Raw genomic sequence first — 22,483 nt, 5'->3', positions numbered from 1 at the left:
TCGCAGACAGTTAAGTTGCCCTTAGTGGTACGGGTGGACCGGAGACTCCCTGGCAGGCAATGTGCATAGTGACTAAAAGACGCTCCTTGTCGTGTGAGGGTTGGAATTCCTCCTTCTGCTGAATTGTTCTTTCCCTGTGGTCTTTCTCATTCTTGACAATGTCAGGAACCGTTGTCTCCAAACATGGGGCTGTTCACATGTGGCACGTACAAAGGACTGTGTGTGTACGCGAGTATTACCAGTCTTAACTGTGCTCTGGCAAGCATCACTCAGTTGTCAGTTGGGTGGATGAGGCGAGCATCCTCGTTTAGTTTCCATGGTCCTGAGATCGCCACCTCACGCTTTGACATGTTACCCTGAGAGTAAGCAGGTGGGCTTTGCATACTGCCCACTGAAGTTCCTGCAACACAAACCTCAGTTTTCCTCATGATAACACTTGAGCGTGGAATTGGCCTTCCTGAGCTGGGTTCCCAGTTTTCAGGATGTAAAGTGCAGGACACACTGTCCATTTGGAGTCCTCATTCCATTTCCAAAGCCGTTGTCCAGACTGGTCCTTGCGCAGAACTTCCCTCCAGGTCTTTGCTTATGAAAAAACAATTCTGAAGGGGTCCAGAGTGGACAGGGACCCATCTGTGGAGCAGGAATCTCAGGGTGGAATGAATATCGCTCTCAGTATCTCTCTCTCACTTTCAGACTCATGAGACTGTGTTGGGTAACCCCCTATCTCGGTTGGTCCAGACTCATCCTCAGCCCCCAGTGCCTGCCTCTGAGTTCAGGGTTTCCCTTTGTCATTGAACAAGAGGGGGTCATGCTGTTGGAGGTGAGAATTGAGGGAGTAGCAGGTTCTCCCTGCCTTGGGGTGGCCCCAGCCCCTGTTCCACAGCAGGCTCTCCACCTGGAAGTGGGTGAGAGACCTAGGCAGGCAGACTCCATCATCTGTGTGACTGCAGGAGCCTGGCTGGTTTGCGGGTCCAGGTCTTGTAAGAGGGGCGTCTCCTGCCCTCCCTCCCCTGTCAAATTCCCCAAGTGGGATGACCCAGGACTCCCAGTTCTAGCTGGGCTCTGAGCGTGACCTTCACCGAGACTTAGGCTGTGATAGTCAACCTGCCTGGGCCCTATTGTTGATTTCGAGCCAGTGATGCCAGCTCCTCTCCCAGGGATATTGTGGAACATGAAAGGGTAATTTTGATACCATCAAATCCCATTAGTTAAGTACTCTGGGGGGAGGAAAAAAAGGGTCGCTAGAAGCCAATTGTAGATTCCTTTGTAACAGCCTGATGCAAGTGATTAGAACCTGACCTTTCATCTTTTCAACTGCATAAAAGACGGAGGCCCGGAGAATACTCGGATCTGTAATCTCAGATATGGTTAATTTTTTTCTGTCGGCCTGAAAGAAAAGATCAGGGGTTGTATGAAATGCAGGTGATGGGGTGAGGGACTCCTGCGTGGGGGTGCCGCAGCCTGTCGGCCCCGGCGCCCCGAGAGCTCGCTCTGCTGTCAAGGACGCCCCCCGGGGCGCATGTGTGCTGGGTGGGTGCCTACCCTCCTGAGAGCCCTGGCCCCCGGGGCTCGGGGCACAAGAACTTGGTGTGCGGGGCCTTGCCAGCTTTCCAGGTCCTATTCTCCCAAAGGTGTCAGGTGACACAGGCGTGTTTAACAGCCCTGAACTGCTCCCGGCTGATGATTTGGACGCATGGTAGGTGTTCAGCAAAGCAGCACTTCAAAGCAGCGTTTCCTCAGCGTAGTGCTTACGTGGTGTGCAGCAAGATAGTAATGGATTTAAGATGAAGAAACAATGGTTCTTACACCTGGCAAGGGGTTGGAAATGGTTTCTAGACGCGGTGAGGAGGGTTTTGCATCCGGAGGGGTGTGGGCCAGAGGCCAGGATCCGGCTGCTGTGGATGGTGAGGCTGTGCCCAGCAGGTTGGCCCTGTTCTCGTCTGGGCGCTGAGACGGGCCATCATGGGAAGGAGAGAACCTGCTCACGAGGGTAGGGCGGAGGGTCTGCTGAGCTGCGGGGCCTCTAGGAGAGGTGCTCACGGTCACACATACGGCGGTTGATGGCACGAGGAGGTTGAGCTTTTCAGACCAGAGGATGAGGAGTCTGCTTCAATCTTCTGGAAAATAAAAAGCATCCCGGGAAAGATGTGAGAGGCTCGCCTTGGCTGGCCAACATTAAGGTCTTCGTCTGGGCTTCGTTAGGTCCCACAGGGAGTCCAGGTTGCTCTTTGACCCTGGGGTGTGACTCAGTTGGGGGCCTCAGGAGGGGGCGGGTGCCGTGGAGACCTCGGGCCCTGACCAGGCCGCGGCAGCCTCACCCCTCTGCTCGCTGACTCCCAGGGGCCCGCCGCGCCAGCCTCACCCCTCTGCTCACTGACTCCCAGGGGCCCGCCATGCCAGCAGCCCTGCCCTCCTGCCCGTAGCCCTGCTGCCTGCCCAGTGGCTTCTGTTCATTTAGGCTCATGTGCTGTTTGAGTTGAATTTTGAGGTCCAGGTGCACTTCCCCAGCCAGCAGTGTTTCTCTTGGGCTCCTTTGCTGCTCTCAGAGCCTGGGCAGAGCCACTCGACTCAATGGCTCCCTCTCGTGGGAGATGGGAGCATGGCAGTTGAATTCTGATTGAACTGAGGACAGCTGCGTGTCTGTGCCCCTGGGGTAACCTGAGCTGCAGATGCCAGGCGGGTAGCGGTGGGCCAGCACCTCACTTTCTGCAGAGCTGGGTGATGCGGTATCATTCCCCGCCCCCCAAACCAGCCCGGCGGCGGCTCCTCCTGTGGGCCTGTCATTCTTTGGAAATGAATGCTTTTCGGGTGTCTACCCTTGTCACCCCCTGGCCTCTCTTTATAAGTGAGGGTGACTTCTGTGTGTCACAAAATTAGTGTGGTGTCCAGGCTGTAAGACAGTGGTGAAGAGCGACTGACCATTTACCCAGTTCCCACAGAGTCGACTGTGGACATTTACAGAGGCGGGAGATGGGTGCCTCCTGGGCAGAAGAGGCTGGGGCGCCAGAGACGTGCAGGGCGTCCAGTGAGGCGCCAGGTGACACATGCCCGCTGCTGGCAGCTGCCCCTCTGGGCGTGGGCATCTGAGCCCCATGAGAGAGCTTGCTCTTTTCTTCCTGTGGCATTTTCTATTTCGCTCTTTACATATTTAGTGTGGATTTTACCGTCCTGTGGGCAGATCATGCAGGAATATATGGGGCAGAGGGAAAGAACAGCCATCTTTTCTCGGAACGGGTGTGTGTGTGTGTAACCGCGTCTTTTCTTGGAACAGGGGTGTGTGTGTGCACGCGTGCACCTGTCTCCTTATCAGCACAGCCTTGTGATTGTGCTGGGTGACTAGCAGATAACGTGGAGGCTGTGGTTTGCATGCCTTTGCTGGGACCCCTGTGACCGCTCCTCACCAGTGGGCGCGGCTGTTGAGCTGGGCCTGGGTGCAGGGTTCCCTGCGCGCAGACACTGACTGTGCTCTCTGCTCCTCCTGCTGCCCCCAGGTCTCTAAGGTCAACGGAGTCACCCGAATGTCATCTCTGGGTACAAGCGCAACCAGTGCCAAAAAGATGCGCGAAGTCAGACCTTCACCGTCCAAAACTGTGAAGTACACTGCAACGGTGACGAAGGGGACTGTCACATACACCAAAGCCAAGAGAGAACTGGTCAAGGAAACCAAACCCCATCACCACAAGCCCAGTTCCGCTGTCACCCACACAATCTCAGGGAAAACTGAAAGCAGCAATGCAAAAACCCGCAAACAGGTGCTATCCCTCGGGGGGGCGTCCAGGGCCACTGGGCCCGCCGTCAGTGGCCTCAAGGTCAGCGGCAGGTTGAACCCAAAGCCGTGCACTAAGGAGGTGGGGGGGCGGCAGCTGCGGGAGGGGCTCCGGAACTCCAAGCGGAGGCTGGAGGAGGCGCCCCCGGCCGACAAGCCGCAGTCGCCCCCGAAGAAGATGAAGGCGGCCGCGGGCAGCGCCGCCGAGAGCCCCGGCAGGAAGGCAGCCCCGGGCCCCGCCGAGAAGGCGCCGCTTGGCGGCCCTGGGAAGAAGGAGGCGCCCGAGCGGAGCCTGGAGAGGAACCGGCCCAAGCGGGCGGCAGCCGGCAAGGGCCCGCCGGGCAGACAAGCACACGGCAAGCCGGACGGCGGCGCCCCTTGTGAAAATCGTTCTACCTCGCAATCGGAGCCCCTGCCTCGGCCGCACGAGGGGGCGGCCAAGGCCGAGAAGGGGGCCGGCAGGGCCGGGTGGGCGGCCATGGACGAGATCCCCGTGCTGCGGCCGTCGGCCAAGGAGTTCCACGACCCGCTCGTCTACATCGAGTCGGTGCGCCCTCAGGTGGAGAAGTACGGCATGTGCAGGGTGGTCCCGCCCCCGGACTGGCGGCCCGAGTGCAAGCTCAACGACGAGATGCGCTTCGTCACGCAGATCCAGCACATCCACAAGCTGGGCCGCCGCTGGGGCCCCAACGTGCAGCGGCTGGCCTGCATCAAGAAGCACCTCAGGTCTCAGGGCATCGCCATGGACGAGCTCCCGCTCATAGGTAAGGCCCGCGGCCGGCTCCGCGCCAGCTCTGCGCGCGTCCGGCCCGGGGGGAGTCTGAGCCCCGCTTTCTGCAGGTCAGTGTGGTCCTGTGCGCCGCGACCCCCCGCACCACACACACACACACACACACACACACACACACACACACACACACACACACGCACACACACACACAGGCACCCACACCCACACCCACACTCACCCACACCCACACCCACACTCACCCACACACACCGAGGCTGGTGGGCAGCCTCCTCCTCCCGTGTCCCCACCTGTTCTCCCCCACACACAGATTCCTGGCGTCCCTTCTCTTGTTAGAAGGACACCAGTCACATGGGGTCAGGGCCCACCCAATGGCCTCCTTTTGCTGTGATCACCGCTTTCAGCACTGCCTCTAAACAGCCACACTTAGGGCCTCCACGCAGGACTGTGGGTGGGTGGCGCTTCAGGCTTCTCTCTCTCTCCCCTCTTCCTTCCTTGCCTCTCGGTTTTCCTGGTGAGAACCAGGTCCTGGTGGAGCCTGTAGCTCCTGGAACCCTGTGGACCCGAGCCCAGGTACAGCTCTGCACTGCAGCCGTGCTCACCTCAGTGACTGCTGTTGTGAACAGGCCGGCTGGCATGGTGAGGGCCCGGGCAGGGCACACGCACGGCCCGCCTGGAATCCCCGTCTCCCTCCTCCCCTGCAGGTCCTTGCACCTCCAGGATTAAGGCCCTCTGTCGGGGTGAGCCGGTTCCATGGAGTGGTGACCTCACACACCTCTCTTCCGGCTTGGGACCCTGGACGGGAGCAGCGCGGGGCCCACCTCCAGGTTGGAGCAGCCTTTGGCAGGCAGGGAGCAGAGGGGCCGCTGCGGTCACTTAGGTGTCGGGGTGGGCAGTGAGATAGGTTTCCTTGCACCACGGAGGTGTTGCTGTTCCTCTCAGCAGATGAGACTCACGTAAATTCAGAGAACGCTTGGCTTGTGACCCACTGTCACGGATGTGATTGGAGGTGATGCGGGCTTGGGAGCAGGCTGAGGCGTCGGCATCTCGGGAGTGCGGTGTGGGCTACGCGGGAGACCCGGAGCTGCAGTGGGGCAGCGGATCTTCTGAGCAGTCAGGGCATTGGGTGACGTCAGAGTGGGTTTCCTAAACCTCGGTTCCCACGGTGCTAGAAGCCATGATGTGACTGGGTGTGTTCACACCGTTGCTGTTGGCCCAGGTGTGAAGCACCGTCCCCGTCGGGGAGGAGCTGGCTGGCCTGCCACCCGCCTTGGGTCTCAGCTCTGCGCTCAGCCTCCTTGCAGCATGAGGGACTTGGTTTTGAAGGAAGTTTCCCAGCGTCCACAGACTGTTTGCCCCTTCTCTGGGAAGGTGGCGCTTTGTCCCGCAGCGTCCTGTGGTCCTGAGAGTGGGCCGGTGAAAACAGAAGGGCAACGTGATGCCTTTGCGGGGATGTGTCAGGGTGTCTGTGCTGCTGGCTTACAGCGGTGACTTCCTTTCTGGTCAGTCTCTGGTGTGACCGACCTCCCCGTCCACCTCGGCAGGTCCAGGAGGTGCCCAGACCGAGAGCAAGGCCTGCCGCGCGTCTTGGAACCTTGGGCCTTAGGTCTCCTCCTCGATGTGGCCCCTGCTGGCCTCAACCAAGCAACCAGCCAGAGTCCCGCCTGGCACAGCAGGTGGGCTTGGGGTGCCGCTCGCCCGTCCCCGGCCGTGCCGGCCGGCTGGGCCCGTTGGCGCACGGCTGGCTGAAGCGGTCCGATGCTGTTCTCAGGAGCCCGCTGCTCTTCCCTTCCTTTATTTTATACCAGGGTGTCCCCACTTCTAAAGATGGAAACAGCCTTAATGTTCACTTTGCTCACCTAGCATTCTGTGGGGTGTTTATCGCCTAACAGCCGGTGGATGATTATTCTGGAAGATGTTTCCTTTTTATTGGCCCCAGGGTGGTTGCTTTTCCAGTTCCCATTGAGACGGTCACTGGGCGGCGCTCGCACGTCTGTGGGTCTTGTGCCGCCTCCTGCCTCACGGTTTGTGCAGTCTGATTGAGAGACAGTGAGAAGCAGCCCACACACCTTCGGGGATGAGCAGGGGTGTGAGCAGCGATGGGAGGAGCTGAGGGGCGGACAGAGTCCCGCCTGCCCTCGGGGGCCTTGCCCGCTGCCTGGACGTCTCAGGGGCTGAAGGGAGGTTACTGTGTGTGTGTGTGTGTGTGGTGGGGGAGGGTTGGGAGGGGAATTGGAACTGATGGCGCATGCTGGGTGTGTGCGGTTCCCATCCCACAGCTGTTCCAGGCGATGCTGGGCTGCAGAGGTGGCCGAGGGCACGACCTAGGCTCTGCCAGCCCCGCAGGGAAGCCCTGCTCCTTGAGCCGTCCCCCTGCCTGCTGGGGCGTGAGGGGGCGTGCACCTTGCCCCTGCTCCAGCCATGCTGGGTCCTCCCTCCCCAGGGACCGCCTCTCCTTCCTTTCAGGCCTCTGCCTAAGTGCCCCCTCCTCGGGGCTCCCTGCCCAGGCCACCCTTCTGTGTCAGTTGCTCCTCGGCCTGTCCTGGTCTCTTTACTGTCTTAGTGCTAAGATGGTCTCAGCCTCGTCTCTCTAGGCTGGGCAGCCCTGTTTGCTGCTCTGACCCCTGGCCTGGTGGCCTCCCTGGCACGTGGTGGGCACTGGGTGCCTGTGGACTCTCAGGTGACGGAAGGCGGTCTCGTTCACAGTCCCTTTCACCCGCTGTCGCTGTCTTTTCTCCCCTCGCATCCCAGGAGGCTGTGAGCTCGACCTGGCCTGCTTTTTCCGGCTGATTAACGAGATGGGTGGCATGCAGCAAGTGACGGACCTCAAAAAGTGGAACAAACTCGCAGACATGCTGCGCGTCCCCAGGACCGCCCAGGACCGGCTGGCCAAGCTCCAGGAGGCCTACTGCCAGTACCTGCTCTCCTACGACTCCCTGTCGCCCGAGGAGCACCGGCGCCTGGAGAGGGAGGTGCTGATGGAGAAGGAGAGCCTGGAGCGGCGCAAGGGGCCCCTGGAGGGCCACACGGAGCAGGACTACCATCGCTTCCACCCACTGCCCCGCTTCGAGCCCAAGAACGGGCTCATCAATGGCGTGGCCCACAGGAACGGCTTCCGCAGCAAGCTGAAGGAGGTGGGCCCCGCACAGCTCAAGACGGGCCGGCGGCGACTCTTTGCTCAGGAAAAGGAGGTGGTGAAGGAGGACGAGGAGGACAAGGGCATCCTCAGCGACTTCCACAAGTGTATATACAAGGTAGGGCCTGCGGGCCTCGCGTGCGCGTTGTGGGCCGTGGGACCCCGAGACCCCTGACAGCCGGCCCTGGTCCCGTCCCTTGTAGAGAGCCATCTGCAGTCTGGGGCCGAATGGGCGTCTGGACCGGGCTCCTGGGCGCCCGGCTCTGGCCTTGGTGTGGTGCTGAGTTGCTTCAGTTGTGCCTGACTTTGTGCAGCCCCACGGACTATAGCCTCCTAGGCTCCTCTGTCCGTGGGATTCTTCTCCAGGCAGGAATACTGGAGTGGATTGCCTTGCTCTCCTCCAGGGGATCTTCCTGACCCAGGGATCAAACCTGGGTCTCTTACATTTCCTGCATTGGCAGGCAGGTTCTTTACCACTGTGCCACCTGGGAATCGGGCTTCATTAAGTGTGTGTTTTTGTACACGTGTGCCCGCATGCCAGGGACGCAACCTGGGAGGCACAACTCCTTTCCGGAGGCTGGGTCTGGGGCTTCTCGTACCCGCAGGGACCAGGCCCCCTGCCGTTCCCAGTCACACCCCTCGCCACTCAGCACAGCTCTGCTGCTGCCTGTCTGTCATGCGGATATCCTGGGGAGAGAGCAGGGGTGGCTCCCTGCTTCTGCCCATACCATGTACCCATCCAGGTATTCCAAGACCCCTTCCTCCAGGGAGCGAGGGGGCATCTCGGTGTCTCCCTGCTTGGCAGCCTGGCTCTGTCCACAGAGGCTGGGCTCCCCCCTCCCTGGCCCTCCAGGCCGATTGGGCCCCAGGCCAGGAGGGGGCACAGGACCCCCCACCTTGATCAGTTCTGCAGGCTCCAGGAGGGCAGGGCCCCTGCGGAAGTTTTGGTGGCCATGCCCACTCACGTGAGCCTGGCCACGGTGTAGAAACGTGATGGGTGTCTGTGCTTCTGCCCTGATTCGGGCCTCTTTCCTCTGAGTCTGTGCTTGGATGTCCCTCCCGGCTTCCCTCTGTGTCCTCACCTCGGTTGGAGTCTCACCTCCTTTCTGGGAAGAGATGCCTGCTTGCCTGGAGCTTTCCCTGTGACTGGATCCAGGGAAGGTTGGATTTGTGTACATGTGGCTGCAGGCTGGTGGCCGTGGAGGCTGTGTGCACTGAGAGCCGGCCGGGAGCTCATGGTTCCAGGTTCTGAGCCTGCTCAGCATCTGGCGATTGACTGTTGGGTGGTGGGTGTCGTCATGTTGAATTACAGGCACCCTGCTTTAGTTGATAGAAAATCAGGCTCTTCCTAGTGGTTCCAACTTTATCTTGTGAGGAATGGCAGGTGAGAAGTTTGGACTTGTGCAGACGTTTCTCTTGGTTAGGAGCCTCAGTTACAGAGCTGACGATGAGATGAGCAGGGTCTGTGACATGACTGTGCCCGCTGTCCCTCCAGAGGCAGCTCTGTTCCTGGGGCTGCTCCAGCATCACCTCGTTAGGGGCCCTAGCTCTCTGCCTCTGGCTCATCACACTTGGTGCCATGTCCCAGCTCCATTCTGTGCGAGGCCACATTCCCCAGGCAGCCTGAAGGTGCCTCGAGGGCAGAGACACTGTGTGTTTTGAGCACCGCTCCATCTGCAGCCCCTTGAACTAGGCCTGGTACATAGTAGGTCAGTAAGTACTCCGCAGTCAAGGGGTGAGCGCCCAGTCAGGGAGGAGTGGAGGGCTTGCCTGTAGGACATGCGACCATTCATCCCAGTGGGCGTGTCATTGGGAATGTTCCTGGTGCACGGTGGCAGAGGTGGCCAGGTTAGGTAATCTGAAGACCCTGCGGCCCCCCCCAGGGGAGTGGAGGGCAGGGGCCTCCCCTAGCGGGAGGAGGACTGGATCCCTCTGGCCCTTACAGATCCCCGAGGTCAGGCTGCTCGCCTGCCCGGTTCTCAGGGGAGGACCCTCAGGGCGGGTCCAGGGTTGCCCCAGGTTTCTCTCCCAGCGTTTCCTGTCCCGAGTTCCAGCCAGTGTCTGTCTGGATGTTGTTGGCTTGTCCCCCGACCACAGCCTTTCTCCTCCCGTCTCCAGGCTGTCCCCATTGCTCCAGTGGCGTTGGTCTTCCCTGGGGCACCTGGGGCAGGGCGTCCTGCGGGTGCCGGGGGGTTTGGCCGGGGCTGCGGTGGTCGGGGGGTCGCCACCTCCTTTGTCCACACTGAGGGCCCTTCTCGGGGAATGTGGTCCCCGCTTCTGTGTTCCTGTCAGCTAGGGACATGGCCCCTGGACACGGACATGCGCACGGGGCCCTGACGGGGTAGCCCTGCTTTGTTTCTCCAGCTTGATTCTTGGCTTTTGTTTCCTTTCCAGGGAAGGTCTGTTTCTTTAACAACTTTTTACCGAACAGCAAGAAATATCATGAACATGTGCTTCAGCAAGGAGCCCGCACCAGCTGAAATTGAGGTGTGTGAGCCGGGCGCCCTCTCTCTGGAGCTGGGGTGGAGCCCCCGGGCCTCCGTCCCCCGGAGGCAGGCGGAGGGTCCCAAGTCCATCCTCTGGGTCCCGGGCGCGGCCAGAACTTTCAGCTCAGGTTGACCCAAACTTGCTCCGGGTCAGAAGGGAGGTAGTGGACCGAGCGTGTCCCCCGGGTCCTCCCTGACCGCCCTGTTTGCCCCAGGCAGGCCCCGTGCCGCGCTGGCCACCTCTCGCCCCTTCTCACCCCGTCCTGCAGGAGCCTGTTCGGCAAGAGAATGTTTGGAGCCCCTTGAAACCACGGTTGTGCTTTCTCCTCTCTCCTGGTTTCCATTTAACGGGATTGGCAGGCTGCCATTTTTCTGCTTCTGCCAGCCCTGTGCCGAGGTGTGAGGCTGGGCAGGCGAGCGGCGCTGCGCCCTGGCCCGTCAGTGGAGGGGGCTCCGGGGAGGAGGGCAGAGCCCAGGTCTGTCCCCTGGGGGCTCCCAGGTGCTGACGTAGGTGGGCCTGTCCGGGGGCGAGCCCCGACTCCTCTCTGGGCTCAGGGCGTGCTGGACGAGCGGGAGGGGGCGCCGGCTGCCTTGGCTTTTGGCTGACGGTGGGTTTCAGACCGCTTCTCTCTCTCCGTGGTCATAGGCTCCTTTTCTCAGCATAACCACGCTGACGGCCTCGGCCCCTGGCCCTGATGTGACCCGGTGTCCTGGGAGGTGGGGCTCGGGGCCCCCCCGTGTCCATGCCGCGGGCTGCCCCGCCTCCGATGGTGGCCATCGGGAGCCCACGAGGCCCGGCCTGGCGCTCGGGCCCGGGGCTCAGTGTTCGGCGTTGGCGCCGTTGTCGTCCCTCTCGGTCCCAGGTTCGCACTCTGGGCTGCATGTGTGCCGACCACACGGTGGCCCCTCACCCCTGCCAGAGCCGCGTCCCGTCCCCACAGCGCCAGCGGGTTCTGACCCGGGACGCGTGTACTCGTCACCGTGGCTTTCCCTGGCTCGCGCTAGTTTCGGAAGAAGTGCCAGAGGAGAGGAGCGTGACTCCTGGGGGTGGGTGGTCGTCTGAGCTAGAGAAAGAGGCCTTTGCTTTACAACATAGGTCCTTGTCGGAGTCCCCAAAGGTGGAAGATTGTTGCTGCCCGTCGTCTCCTGCTACGAAGTTAATTCTGAGGGTCCTGGGTGGTTTTGTTTTTTAATTGGCGGACGCTCGCTTTACAGCGTTGCGTTGCCTTCTGCCGTGCATCAGCGTGAATCGCCATAGGTACACGTATGCCCCCTCTCCCTTGGACCTTCCTCCCTGAGTGTCTTGGTTTTGCTTTAATGTTAACAGTTGTATAATATTTAAGCACAAAAGGAAGATTTGCTAAAATTGGAACCTTTAATCTGTCTGGCTAACTTCTGGATCCTACGAAGGGGCTGGAGCCTCTGCTTGGCCGGTGCTCCCCAGCAGAAGGGTCCCCCTTGTGGTGCACGATCATTCTGCCCCCGCTGTCTTTCTTTGCTCAGCGCACGTTGCTGTGAATCCCGGCAGGTGGCCGACCTGACTGGCCTGGACTGTCTCTGGCCCTTCGGGACCTGGAGCGTTTAATGGTCCAGTTTGTCCTTGAGGTGGGGCCTCTGGCTGCCCCAAGCCTGGCCCCTCGCTATAGCAGCCGCACACGCAGCATGGTGGGGGCTGACCCCAGGTGCTCCCTGGAGAGGCTCCAGGAAGCGGGGTTGGCCGAGGCGGGGAGGGCGTTGCTGAGCTTCTGCACTGATGATTGAAGACAGAACCCTCTCACCTGTTAGCAAAGCCCGTCCCGACCTGGCGTTTGCCCTGCAGTTTTTCAGGTCGTGCCCACCCTTCCCCCGTCTGTTTCATCAGCTTGGGTCACAGCCTCGGGGGTAGGATGGTCACTTCCCTTGTTTGGGGCTGAGTAGCGTGTCTGCCCAGACGCTTGTCTGGGGGCACTGTGACCACACCTGAAGTGGTGGGGGGGGGCGTCTCCCCTTCCTTCCTGAGTCACTTTGTCCCTTGCCTTCAGGGAAGTTATCCTTGATTGCGGTGACGTACGCGTGACATGTACCGCTCAAGCTGTTTTTAGGTGCAGTTCAGTGGCACCAAAATCCTTTAAACGTCATCGTGTGACCCACTCCACCACCCGTTTGCAGATTGTCCATCCTCCCAGACTGGAAGTCAGCTCCTGTGAATCACTGAGTCCACGCAGCACCCCCCTATTCTCTTTTTCTGTCTGACTTTGTCCTGAGTGCCTCACGGGAACGGAACCAGTACTTGTCCTTCTGAGACTGGCTTCTCCACTTAGTGTCATGTCCTTAGGATTCATGTGTTGTCGCACGTCAGAATTTCCCTCTCTGAGGCCGAGTTGTATTCGGCCGACACCGTACCTCGTGTTGATCCATCTGTCGGTCATGGACCTGACCCCGTGACCCTGGGCATGCGGTTACTGCCTGCAGCCCCGGCCGCCTGGGAGGCCACGGCCCCTAGGTCGCAGGCTGAGGCGGGGGCTCTGCAGCCCCGGGCAGCACGGTGCTGATGGCCCCCTCTCCCCGTAGCAAGAGTACTGGCGGCTCGTGGAGGAGAAGGACTGCCATGTGGCCGTGCACTGCGGCAAGGTGGACACCAACACCCACGGCAGCGGCTTCCCGGTGGGAAAGTCAGAACCATTTTCAAGGTAACGTTGGACGCTCCTGCCCGGGTCCTGTGGGCCGGATGGCGTTTGTCCGCACTGGTTCGTGCCAGTTCGTGACGCCCCTGTGCTTTCCCCCGCAGACACGGATGGAACCTCACCGTCCTCCCCAATAACACAGGCTCCATCCTGCGTCACCTCGGTGCTGTGCCTGGTAAGCCGGCTGTGGGTTGGAGGGCTGGGGACCATGGTGCGCAGGGTGTGCAGAGACCTCGGGGATTGTTCGAGAAGGGAGAGGAGTCAGGGGTGTAGTTGGAGTCGATAAAAACGTGGAAAGGTAAACCAAATCGCTGATCTGAAAGCTGGGGAGACACTTCGTGTGGTCCGCTTTCCACCTGGGAGCTTTCAGAGCTGACCTCTGACCCTCTGGGGCTCCTGCCTCACCCGGTAGGAGCGAAACCAGGCGTCCTGTTGGCGCACTGAGGGCCGTCCCCTGGCGAAGGGGCTGCTCCAGACACGGTCCCCTTCCTGGGTCCCTGGCCTTGAGGCCCCACCGGCCCCCGTGGTAGGCGTGTCCCTCCTGCCTCAGTCACTAGTCAGGGTGTTTCCTCACTATTGCTTTGTAACTGTGTCTGGGATCTTGGTTCCTATATCAGAAGCAGGAAGGAGCACGTGCCTTCTCATTGAGTTCGCCTGGTTCTGATCCCATTTCCTCCCTTTTCTGGCTGGGGAGGCGATGCGATGTCTGTTGCCGTCGCCCTGACTCACGGCTCTCCGTGCCTCCCTGTCGCCTTTGTTCCAGGAGTGACAATTCCCTGGCTGAATATCGGCATGGTCTTTTCTACCTCATGCTGGTCTCGAGACCAAAACCACCTCCCCTACATCGACTACTTACACACGGGTGCTGACTGCATTTGGTGAGTGTGCCGGCCCGCCCCCCTCTCACTCACCGGGGCGGGCGGGCTCGTGCGAGCGCGTCCTGTGCTCCCTGTCAGAGTCTGAGGAGCGCGCTTGGGAGTCGAGCTGGTGGAGAACGTTGTAGTTTGCTCTGGTGATGAGCACGGCCAAGCATCTCTGCCTGGCCGTTGTCCGTTGCAGTTGCGGGCTCACACGGGCTGTCCCTCTCTGAAGTGTCCCCCTCGGGGTTGTTGACGGCCAGGAGTTCATGTCCTACTGGCATCAGAAACGAGGAGCGATAGAGCCGGAAGCGGGCGAGGCGTGGCGGCTGCATGGGCTCATGAGAGCGGGCGTCCTCAGCGCCTCCCGGCCCACCCTCTGCACAGAGAGTGGTCTCCCGGAGGTGGAGCTCTGCCGTTGGGGGTTAGGAGTTGGTCTGGTTCCCCGGCGTGCTCCTTCACTGTCAGGCTCCTCAGTCCCGCTCCGAGCTGGCTCTTCAGCGCCTTTGTTGATGGCGGCAGATGGGAAATCACTGCAAATGATCAGATGTCTTGTTGTCTGACGGGCTACCGGCATCGCATCCATCCCACACTTATTCAGCTTATTGTCCTAGTAGGGTGATTAGCTCCTCTATTAAAGTCCTAGAGCCGATGTTCTTACTCCAAGGAGCCGGTGTCGGCAACAGTCTCATCACGGCTCCTCCTGCGTTTGGGCTGCCTCGGGGCAACGGGCCGTCGGTGTCGGAGCAGGCAGGCCCTCTGCTGGGTTTCCTGTGGTGGGGCCAGGGTCTCAGGCAGCGTGGAGGGTCGAAGAGCCGCATAGACTCAGGGGGTGTGAGCCCCCCACCCTGTGCCCCTGGTCCTTCATCAGAAAGTGGGGCCACGTGGCCTCGGCCCTGCAGGGAGACAGGGTGAGAGGCTGTGGCCTGCATGCTGAGTGATGGCTGAGTGAGAGGCAGGGGACGTAAGGCTCTGGAACCTCTGTGCTGCAGGGACAGGTTGCCGGAAAGGATCAGAGGACTTCACGGTGTGGTTTTTCTTAAAACGTGTGAGTGAGGTTAGAAACTCTGGACTTAAGTCAGATCAGCAATAGAATATGTTGGTGTTGAGACAACAAGCCTCTCAAAGAACCTTGACTAGGTTAGTAGTAGTGAGGACCCCCGCCCGGCCTAGGGGTGGTGGGGACGGGCAGCCTGAAGCCCCGCACATAGCTGCGGGGAGGGCAGGGGGTGGTCAGCTGTCCCCTCTAGCCCGTGGACGGCAGGGCTGGGAGTCCCAGAGCAGGAGGCCAGGAGGAGCCTGCCTCTGTGCAGACCGCTGCCACCAGCGTCTCGAGCGCTGTAGGCGACAGGTGTGTCCCCTGGGGTCCTCCTGGGACCCGAGTGGTCACTCCCTCCCTCCTGCTCCCCGGCCCGCACTGAGTGTCCTGGTTCTTCGAGCTGAGCTGAGGCCGCGTCCTCTCCCACCGGCCCCGCTGGGCCCTTTGGCCCCAGTCAGCGGGGGCCGTGTTGTCTGAGCCCCACCCTGCGGGGCCGCTCCTTCCACCTTGCACCGACCCTTGGTGTGGGTGGGCTCCACACTGAGCCCTGGTCCCGCCGCGTCCTCCGTCTGCTGGAGAGAAGGGTCAGGTGCCAGCCCAGCAATAAGTCCCTGCTCTGGAGGCTCACAAGAGGCTGTTGAAGCTGCGGACATGTCTGGATCTGACTTATAGGGGCTTTAAATGTCTGGTTTTGGTCTGAAGGCTGCATGGCTTGGGCGTAGGTTGGACCCACATGCAGGTGGGCATGCTTGTCACGGGGCATAAGCCGCAGAGCTGCCCAGAGAGACCCAGGGCCACTGGGCACATGCCCACCTCCCTTCCTGCAGCTGAGGCCAGTCTCCAGGCAGCTGTGGGCCCCTCTCTCTGGGGGAGTATGGAGGGCGGGCTCCCTGGGGAGGGGCCTTGTCAGCAGCCTCCACCCTGATTCCAAACCGCCCAGGTATTGCATTCCTGCTGAGGAGGAACACAAGCTGGAGGATGTGGTGCACACTCTGCTGCAAGCCAACGGCACCCCCGGCCTGCAGATGCTCGAGAGCAACGTCATGGTAGGGGCCGCGGGCTGGGGTGGCGGGGGCCACAGGCTAGGGCGGCGGGGGCCGTGGGTGGGGGCCGCGCGGTGGTTTCATTTCCTCCGCCCTCGGCTGACCTGCCCCGCAGAACTAGAGGACCGTGAGCAACCAATCCAGGGAGCCATCGCAAGAAAGCCTGCTCTTTTATGGAAACACCACTAACGCACGCTCCTCTCATTGCCCAGGATGTGGGGCCCTTTGACTCCGTTTCGGGCCTGGTGGGTTTGTAAATGGCGACTGGGGTCGGGCCAGGCACCTGCACGCTGGGCAGGATCACTGAGGGCTGAGCACAGAGGCGGCTGGCCTGGTTCTCAGAGCCTGTTGAGTCCTGTTATGTTCTGACAGCCTGATCTCAGGTCTTCTCTGGCCTCTGCGGCCCTTGTCGCGGTCTTCTCTCTCCCAAGCCCATAGCCGCTGTGCGGCGGGGATCCAGGGCTCTGCTTGTGAGGGTCCCCGATCACCGCTGCCGTGCCCTTATCTCAGGCATTGCTCCTGGGCCTGTATCAGTTTAGAACTTCCTCTTCCTTCACTTAGGGGTCGCGTCTCTTATTTTCTAAAAGAGAAAGAGAGAATCTGTAATACAGGACATACTCCGTGTAGGGAGCAGGCTTAAGCCCCGACTCCCGTCTGGAGGGCCGGTGTGCCGGGCCGCTGCCGCAGGCGGTCCTCACGGAAAGCGGGGCAGGAGGCAGGTGGCTCAGCCCCACGTCTCCGCAGATCTCCCCGGAGGTGCTGTGCAGGGAGGGAATCAAGGTGCACAGGACGGTGCAGCAGAGTGGCCAGTTCGTCGTCTGCTTCCCGGGATCCTTCGTGTCCAAAGTGTGCTGTGGCTACAGCGTCTCCGAGACCGTGCACTTCGCCACCACCCAGTGGACGAGCATGGGCTTCGAGACGGCCAAGGTAGGCGGGTGGTCACTCCGCCCGCGGCCCAGTGTCCCCCAGTGGGGGTCTTGTTTGTAGATACAGCCTAAGGCGGCTGAGAAGCTCGTCTGGGGAGGGAGAGTGGCTCCAGGCTGGTTAGCCTCCTGTAAGTTGCTGAGTTCTCTTGCTCAGTCCTGGGCCGTCGCTGCAGAGGTGTGAAAGGCGAACCCAGCCTTTGGCTGGCGGAGGACCTGGGGTCTGTGGTCTTCCTCGGGGGGGAGACAAGATCATCGTGTGGTTTTTGCATTGCTTTTTATCCAAATGGAATTCAGAATTTGAAAATTCAGATAGCACCGCCTCCCCAGTAAAGGAAACCCTTGATAGCTGCCTAGAAATGAAAATCTGCCCTGAAGGGATGTGACTGCCTCTTTCAGGAGATGAAGCGTCGCCATATAGCTAAGCCATTCTCGATGGAGAAGTTACTCTACCAGATCGCACAAGCGGAAGCAAAAAAGGAAAACGGTTCCACTCTCAGTACCATCTCAGCCCTTCTGGACGAGCTCAGGTAACACGAGACAGTTGTAGGCCGGCCCATCTAGGCTCAGCCAGGCATGGTGAGGGTGCGATCCGTCCTTTGTGGGGAAGCGCTGGCCTCCTGTTCCTGGGGCTCGACCGGAGGCTGCAGGCTGCAGGTGGTGGCTCTTCTGCGCTTGGCCCTGTGCCCCGCGGTCACAGCAGGCAGAGTGCGGCCATCCAAGAGGCCTTGGGGCAGGTCTGGCCTTAGACTTGGGTGCTCAACTGAGGACCCCAGCCCCTGTGGGCCAGCTGACCCCCGGTGTCCTGGCAGGGATACGGAGCTGCGGCAGCGGCGGCAGCTCTTCGAGGCTGGCCTCCACTCCTCCGCCCGCTACGGCAGCCACGACGGCAGCAGCGCCGCGCCCGACGGCAAGAAGAAGCCTCGGAAGTGGCTGCAGCTGGAGACCTCGGAGCGGCGGTGCCAGGTGTGCCAGCACCTGTGCTACCTGTCCATGGTGAGCCCGCCGCGCCCCGCCCGGCCTCCCCGCGGGCTGACTGCGGGGACGCGGCGGCCCCCGCCCGGCCTCCCCACGGGCTGACTGCTGCCCCCGCCCGGCCTCCCCGCGGGCTGACTGCGGGGATGCGGCTGCCCCAGTCGCTTTCCTGGCCTCCCCGCGGGCTGACTCTGCGGGGACGCGGCTGCCCCTGCCCGGCCTCCCCGCGGGCTGACTGCGGGGACGCGGCTGCCCCAGTCGCTTTCCTGGCCTCCCCGCGGGCTGACTCTGTGGGGACGCAGCTGCCCCTGCCCGGCCTCCCCGCGGGCTGACTGTGGGGATGCGGCTGCCCCTGCCCGGCCTCCCCGCAGGCTGACTGTGGCGACGCGGCTCCCTGGCTTTCCTGGCCTCTCCTTAGCTTTCCTGGCCTCTTGAAGCTTCTGTTCAGCTGCGCGGTTGCTCTGATTGCCCCAAGGACTCTGAAGTCTGTCTGGTAAAGCAGCACTTCCCATTCCCAGCTTTCCGTCCCTGGTCGTGGCTGGAAACCAGCGCAGTCCAGCCCTTCTGCTTTCTCTCTTGGCTGTCCCGCAGCCTCCCCGACGGGCTTGTCTGACCCAGCCTGGGGCTGAGTTACACGCCTGACGCTCCTGCACCCAGCCCATCCCCCTCCTGCCTCCTTCAGGCAGTGGCTCCCCGCACGGGTCTCTGTAGCTGGTGGTGTAGTTAGCCAGGGCTGCCGTGAACAGCAGAAACGTCTCTCTCGTAGTTGTAGAGGCTGGGAGTCCCGGGTCAAGGTGTCAGCAGGTTGGTTCTCCCTGAGGCGTCTCCTTGGCATGTAGACATCCACTTCCCCTTGGTGCTCACGGGGCCTTTCCTGTGAGTGCTTCTGTCTTAATCTCTTCTTGTCTTTGAAAGGATGTAAGTCATACGGGACCAGATTCCACCCTACAGCCTCGTTTTCCCTGCTTCTGTCTCTGACGCTCCTGCTCAGGACCTCCTGAGTTACTGAGGGTTAGGACATCTGCATTTGGGGAGGGGATAATAATTCAGTCCATGACAACCACGGGTCCCGTTTTATGTATTTCTTCTATTAGTTTTGTTTTCCCAGAGGCTTTTTAAAAAATACAAATTAGAACCACGCTGTCTTTAAAACAAACAAGTCGTAAGAGCTTCACCAGATTTTAGAAACGCTTTGTGGACCTCACTCATGAAAGCTGCATAGTTCTGGGTTTGTTCGTCTTGCGTTGGAATGGGGTTATACTCGTGGGAAACCATCATTATAGGTTTCCCATGAGCCTGGGTGACTACTATGACCTTGTGTGGCCCTTGTCCCTTCCCGTAGGTTCCGAGGATGGCATTGTCCCTCAGAAAGCTGACTTTCAGAGTGGTCACCAGTATTTCTCAGCCTGTTATTTAGAAAGCACATACCCTGAATTCACGGGTTTGAAGTTCAGGTTTTATTTGTACGTGCTTTTCATTACTTAGGTTATTTACTAAGGGATTTGTGCATTTCTCTTCACTGTTTTGTGTTTTTGTGTGGTTCCACCCTCAGCTTTGAGTCATGTGTTTCTGCCAATAAGCATCATTTCCTTACACCTGCAGCTTGGTTTCTTGTCTCTGCTTAGAAACCTCAAAGACAGGAAACAGGTCTTTCCCAGAGTCCTTCTGAAAGAGCCTGTGATGCTCTTGTCTCTGGTGTGTTAAGGCAGTGTCTCCCCGTTGGTCACACAGAGGGAGACCAGGCCAGGTCAGGGTGGGGGCGGCACACAGAGCAGCTCAGGCCAGGTGCAGCCGGGTCCCTGGGATCGGGAGCCGTGCAGGCTGGAGCATGAACACAGGCCGGCTCCTCGGGAGGCGCGACTCGCTGGGCTGCCCGAGCCGCTCAGGAGCAGGAGACACTGTCACGAATGTCCAGGGTGACCCTCCTGGCATCTTTTATCCTGTGGGAGGTTTTGAACCAGTAGTCTCAGGAGCCCTCAAACCCCGTAGCCCCGACCGCCACACTCCGACTCGGGCCAGGAAAGCGCGGAGAAGCCAGAGGGCCCTGAGGCCGCCAGGCCGCAGCTCCAGCTCGTGATGCCGTGACATTCAGTTGCTTTCGCAGCAGCATCCTGTGTTTCTGGGCCACAGATGCCTCCAGCCCAGGCGGTGGGCTCCCCTGCTCTGCTCTTGAGAGCCTGCCGCCCTCCTTGGGGCGCCCTTGCCTGCCTCGCATGCCTCAGCTGCACTGCCTCTCGCCCCACACAGGTCGTGCAGGAGAACGAGAACGTGGTCTTCTGCCTCGAGTGCGCACTGCGCCACGTGGAGAAGCAGAAGTCCTGCCGAGGCCTGAAGCTCATGTACCGCTATGACGAGGTCAGTGCCTCCGCAGGGCGACCGCCCGCCCGTGTGGCCCCGCATCCAGCCTGCTTCCAGGCACCTCTGGCCCGATGGGGCTTGATGTGGTGGGGAAGCGGCTCGGTGGGCCAAGACGGGGTGAGCAGGGTCAGCCGGGGCTGCCCTGGCCTGGAGAGGCCGGCAGCTGGGGCTGGGGGACTGGCATCCTCGTCCATGCCCCTCACATCTCGGCACACCCACCCGCAGCGCCCCCAGCCAGCCGTTCACAAGCAGTGTGCGTTGACACGTGGGCGCCCCACTGTCTGCTGGGGGCTGTGCCGTCCCCTCTGGCCGGGGTAGATCCAGGGGGAGAGCACAGGACTTGGCCAGGGTCGCCTTCCTGCTGGGGCTCCAGGAGTGTCTGGGACACACCGTGAGGATGTCCGTGTGCTTCTGCCCACATCGGGGTCCCTCCCTGCAGCGGCTGGGGTGCTGCTGTGGTTTGGGGTATGGTGAACCGTGGGGCCCGCGGCCACCCACTGAGCTGCAGGCAAAGCCCGAGGGGGTGGTCCTGGAGTGCCCAGGCCCTTGTCGTCACCTGGGGGCCTTGGCAGAGCCGGAGTCTTTCTGCTCCTAAAGCTTTGACCTTCTGAGTAAGTCCCAGTTGCACCCTTTCTAAAAACCCGTCGTCCCCAGAGGCAGGTACAGTGTGCCGTCTGTGTGGCTGGTTTCTACCCTCCAGTGGGTAAGGGCCGGGTGCTGCCTTCAGCTGCGAGGAGCACCCGGATCTCTGCCCCCAGAGCGGCTGCACGTGGCCCCCCTGTCGGCTATCCACGTGCTTCCAGGCTGCCCTGCGATTGTGGTTTCGGTTGACGTACATGTGTAGCTCCGGGGCACACGGCCTTGCAGTATTTACTCTGCACTGACCCAGAGCCCTTCTTGGGGGTCACCTTGGGAGACTGCTGCTGGGACCCCCTTTGCCGCTGCTGGCCCACCCTCCTGTCCAGCTGTGAGCCCCGCCTTCAGCGCGGAACCTGCTAGCTACCCCCCGCCCCAGGGAGGCGCATCCCATAGAACACATCAGAGCCCTAGGTGAGCCAGGCCAGATGCCCAGCCAGGCCTGATTCAGGAGGTTCTGGGGGTGCCCTCAGGGGCTCAGGCTGTGGTCAGATTTGATAAGAAGCCTTTGGCTAAATTACAAGATTAGAAAGCTGGAAATAGATCTCTCTGTATCTTCTTTGTCTTTAAAGAGCATGCTCAGCAAAGGCAGTAACCACTTTGCCCTCCCTGCTTCTTCACTTGAACAGCAAATGTCAGAACACGGTTAAAAATAAACCCTCATGTCTGAGTCAGAGCATCTCTGGCAGCATGCAGGGTGCAGCCGGCGGCGCTGGGGCTTCTTAGATGATTCTGAAGCTCGACAAGACGTGGGTTAGTTTCCACCTCCGGCCCATTTTGGAGCTTGGTGTTTTGATGTGACCAGAATCCTGGAAAAGAATCACATCTGTAGGGTCTATCGGTCTGAAGCTTAATCATTGGTTCTCATGAGTAGGGAAGAGAAGGGTTTCTATAAGCCTCCCACTTTGCCAGTGGCCTAAATTTATTTTAGTAAGTGAAAATCACAAATCAGTTCCCTATTGAGCTGAACTATATTATTAATATTTTAATTGGGGGATTTCCAGCTCTGGGTTGGATTCCAGAAATGGCTCATGAGACCAGAGCCCTTGTTCTGAGCCCTGGCACCCAGCACTCAGGTCCCTGCTGCCCAGCCTTCTGGTCACACAGGCAAAGGTATGACCTCTGGCTACACAGCCTTGCTGCCAAGGCGGCTTTAGCCAAGGTAGCTGGTCTTGAAAGCTCGTCTGCTCATTCTTGGTTAGCATGTGTATTATAAGTGATTTAAGTGGTGTGCAGCGCCCAGCCTGAGCCAGGACTAGGCTGACCCTCAAGCTTGAATGATGGAGTGGCCTCCTGTCCCCGTGGCTTCCTGTTCTGTCCATCCATCCTTGGCTCAAACAAGTGCTCTAGAATGTATGTCAGGACATAGCCATTTGGATAGACTTCCCTGTGGTTCCTTGTAAATCTGGATGGCTGTAAGTTGAGTTGTGTTAACAGTTACACATGGGTTTTTGATGCCCAACAGATAGCTGGTTCTCCTGTCCTGTTCGCTCTTTCTTCCCTTTGTTGCGGAGGGAATAACAAGCGTTTGTGGACAAGTGTTCGTGTTTATGTGCACGAGTAGGTCAAATAGGTTTCAGTGTAGCCAGAGAAACAAGCAGCCCAGACCCATCCCCATCCAGGGTGCACGAGGCTTTCCTCACTTCCCAGCCGCCCCCCACCCCACGTCCCCGATAGTCCCGGAGGCCTCTAGGCCCTGGGAGGTGCACAGGGGCGGCTGCAGGAAGCCCTCTGCTGTGTTGTTTAGGGGGTGAGGGACCTCGATAGGAACACCCCCTTCAGCAACCTGTCCCAGGGTGTGTTGGTTATGGGGCTGCAGAAACTGTTTCCACTTGACTGCCATGGCAGGGGCG

At 60.3% G+C, this 22,483-nt stretch overlaps 2 protein-coding genes across 2 annotated transcripts in view; one reads left to right on the top strand and one right to left on the bottom strand.

The window, feature by feature from the left end:
- JARID2 (jumonji and AT-rich interaction domain containing 2) overlaps positions 1-22,483 on the top strand; it is a 39,461-nt gene that overhangs the window by 15,400 nt on the left and 1,578 nt on the right. Inside the window, exons 3-13 of the mRNA XM_068961141.1 lie at positions 3,492-4,530; positions 7,266-7,768; positions 10,045-10,137; positions 12,687-12,805; positions 12,904-12,974; positions 13,563-13,677; positions 15,636-15,741; positions 16,483-16,665; positions 17,061-17,191; positions 17,474-17,657; positions 19,884-19,991. Of these exons, the coding sequence (XP_068817242.1) occupies positions 3,492-4,530; positions 7,266-7,768; positions 10,045-10,137; positions 12,687-12,805; positions 12,904-12,974; positions 13,563-13,677; positions 15,636-15,741; positions 16,483-16,665; positions 17,061-17,191; positions 17,474-17,657; positions 19,884-19,991 (2,652 nt within the window). The remainder of the gene's footprint in view (positions 1-3,491; positions 4,531-7,265; positions 7,769-10,044; positions 10,138-12,686; positions 12,806-12,903; positions 12,975-13,562; positions 13,678-15,635; positions 15,742-16,482; positions 16,666-17,060; positions 17,192-17,473; positions 17,658-19,883; positions 19,992-22,483) is intronic.
- DTNBP1 (dystrobrevin binding protein 1) overlaps positions 21,253-22,483 on the bottom strand; it is a 103,733-nt gene continuing 102,502 nt past the window's right edge. The window contains exon 11 of the transcript XR_011144093.1: positions 21,253-21,439. The gene's annotated coding sequence lies outside the window, so the exon portion shown is untranslated. The remainder of the gene's footprint in view (positions 21,440-22,483) is intronic.

This window comes from Capricornis sumatraensis, chromosome 22 (genome assembly GCF_032405125.1).
Source record: "Capricornis sumatraensis isolate serow.1 chromosome 22, serow.2, whole genome shotgun sequence".
Classification (NCBI taxonomy): domain Eukaryota; kingdom Metazoa; phylum Chordata; class Mammalia; order Artiodactyla; family Bovidae; genus Capricornis; species Capricornis sumatraensis.
Note: the sequence above shows the minus strand (reverse complement) of the source record. Positions and strands in the feature narration are given on the sequence as shown.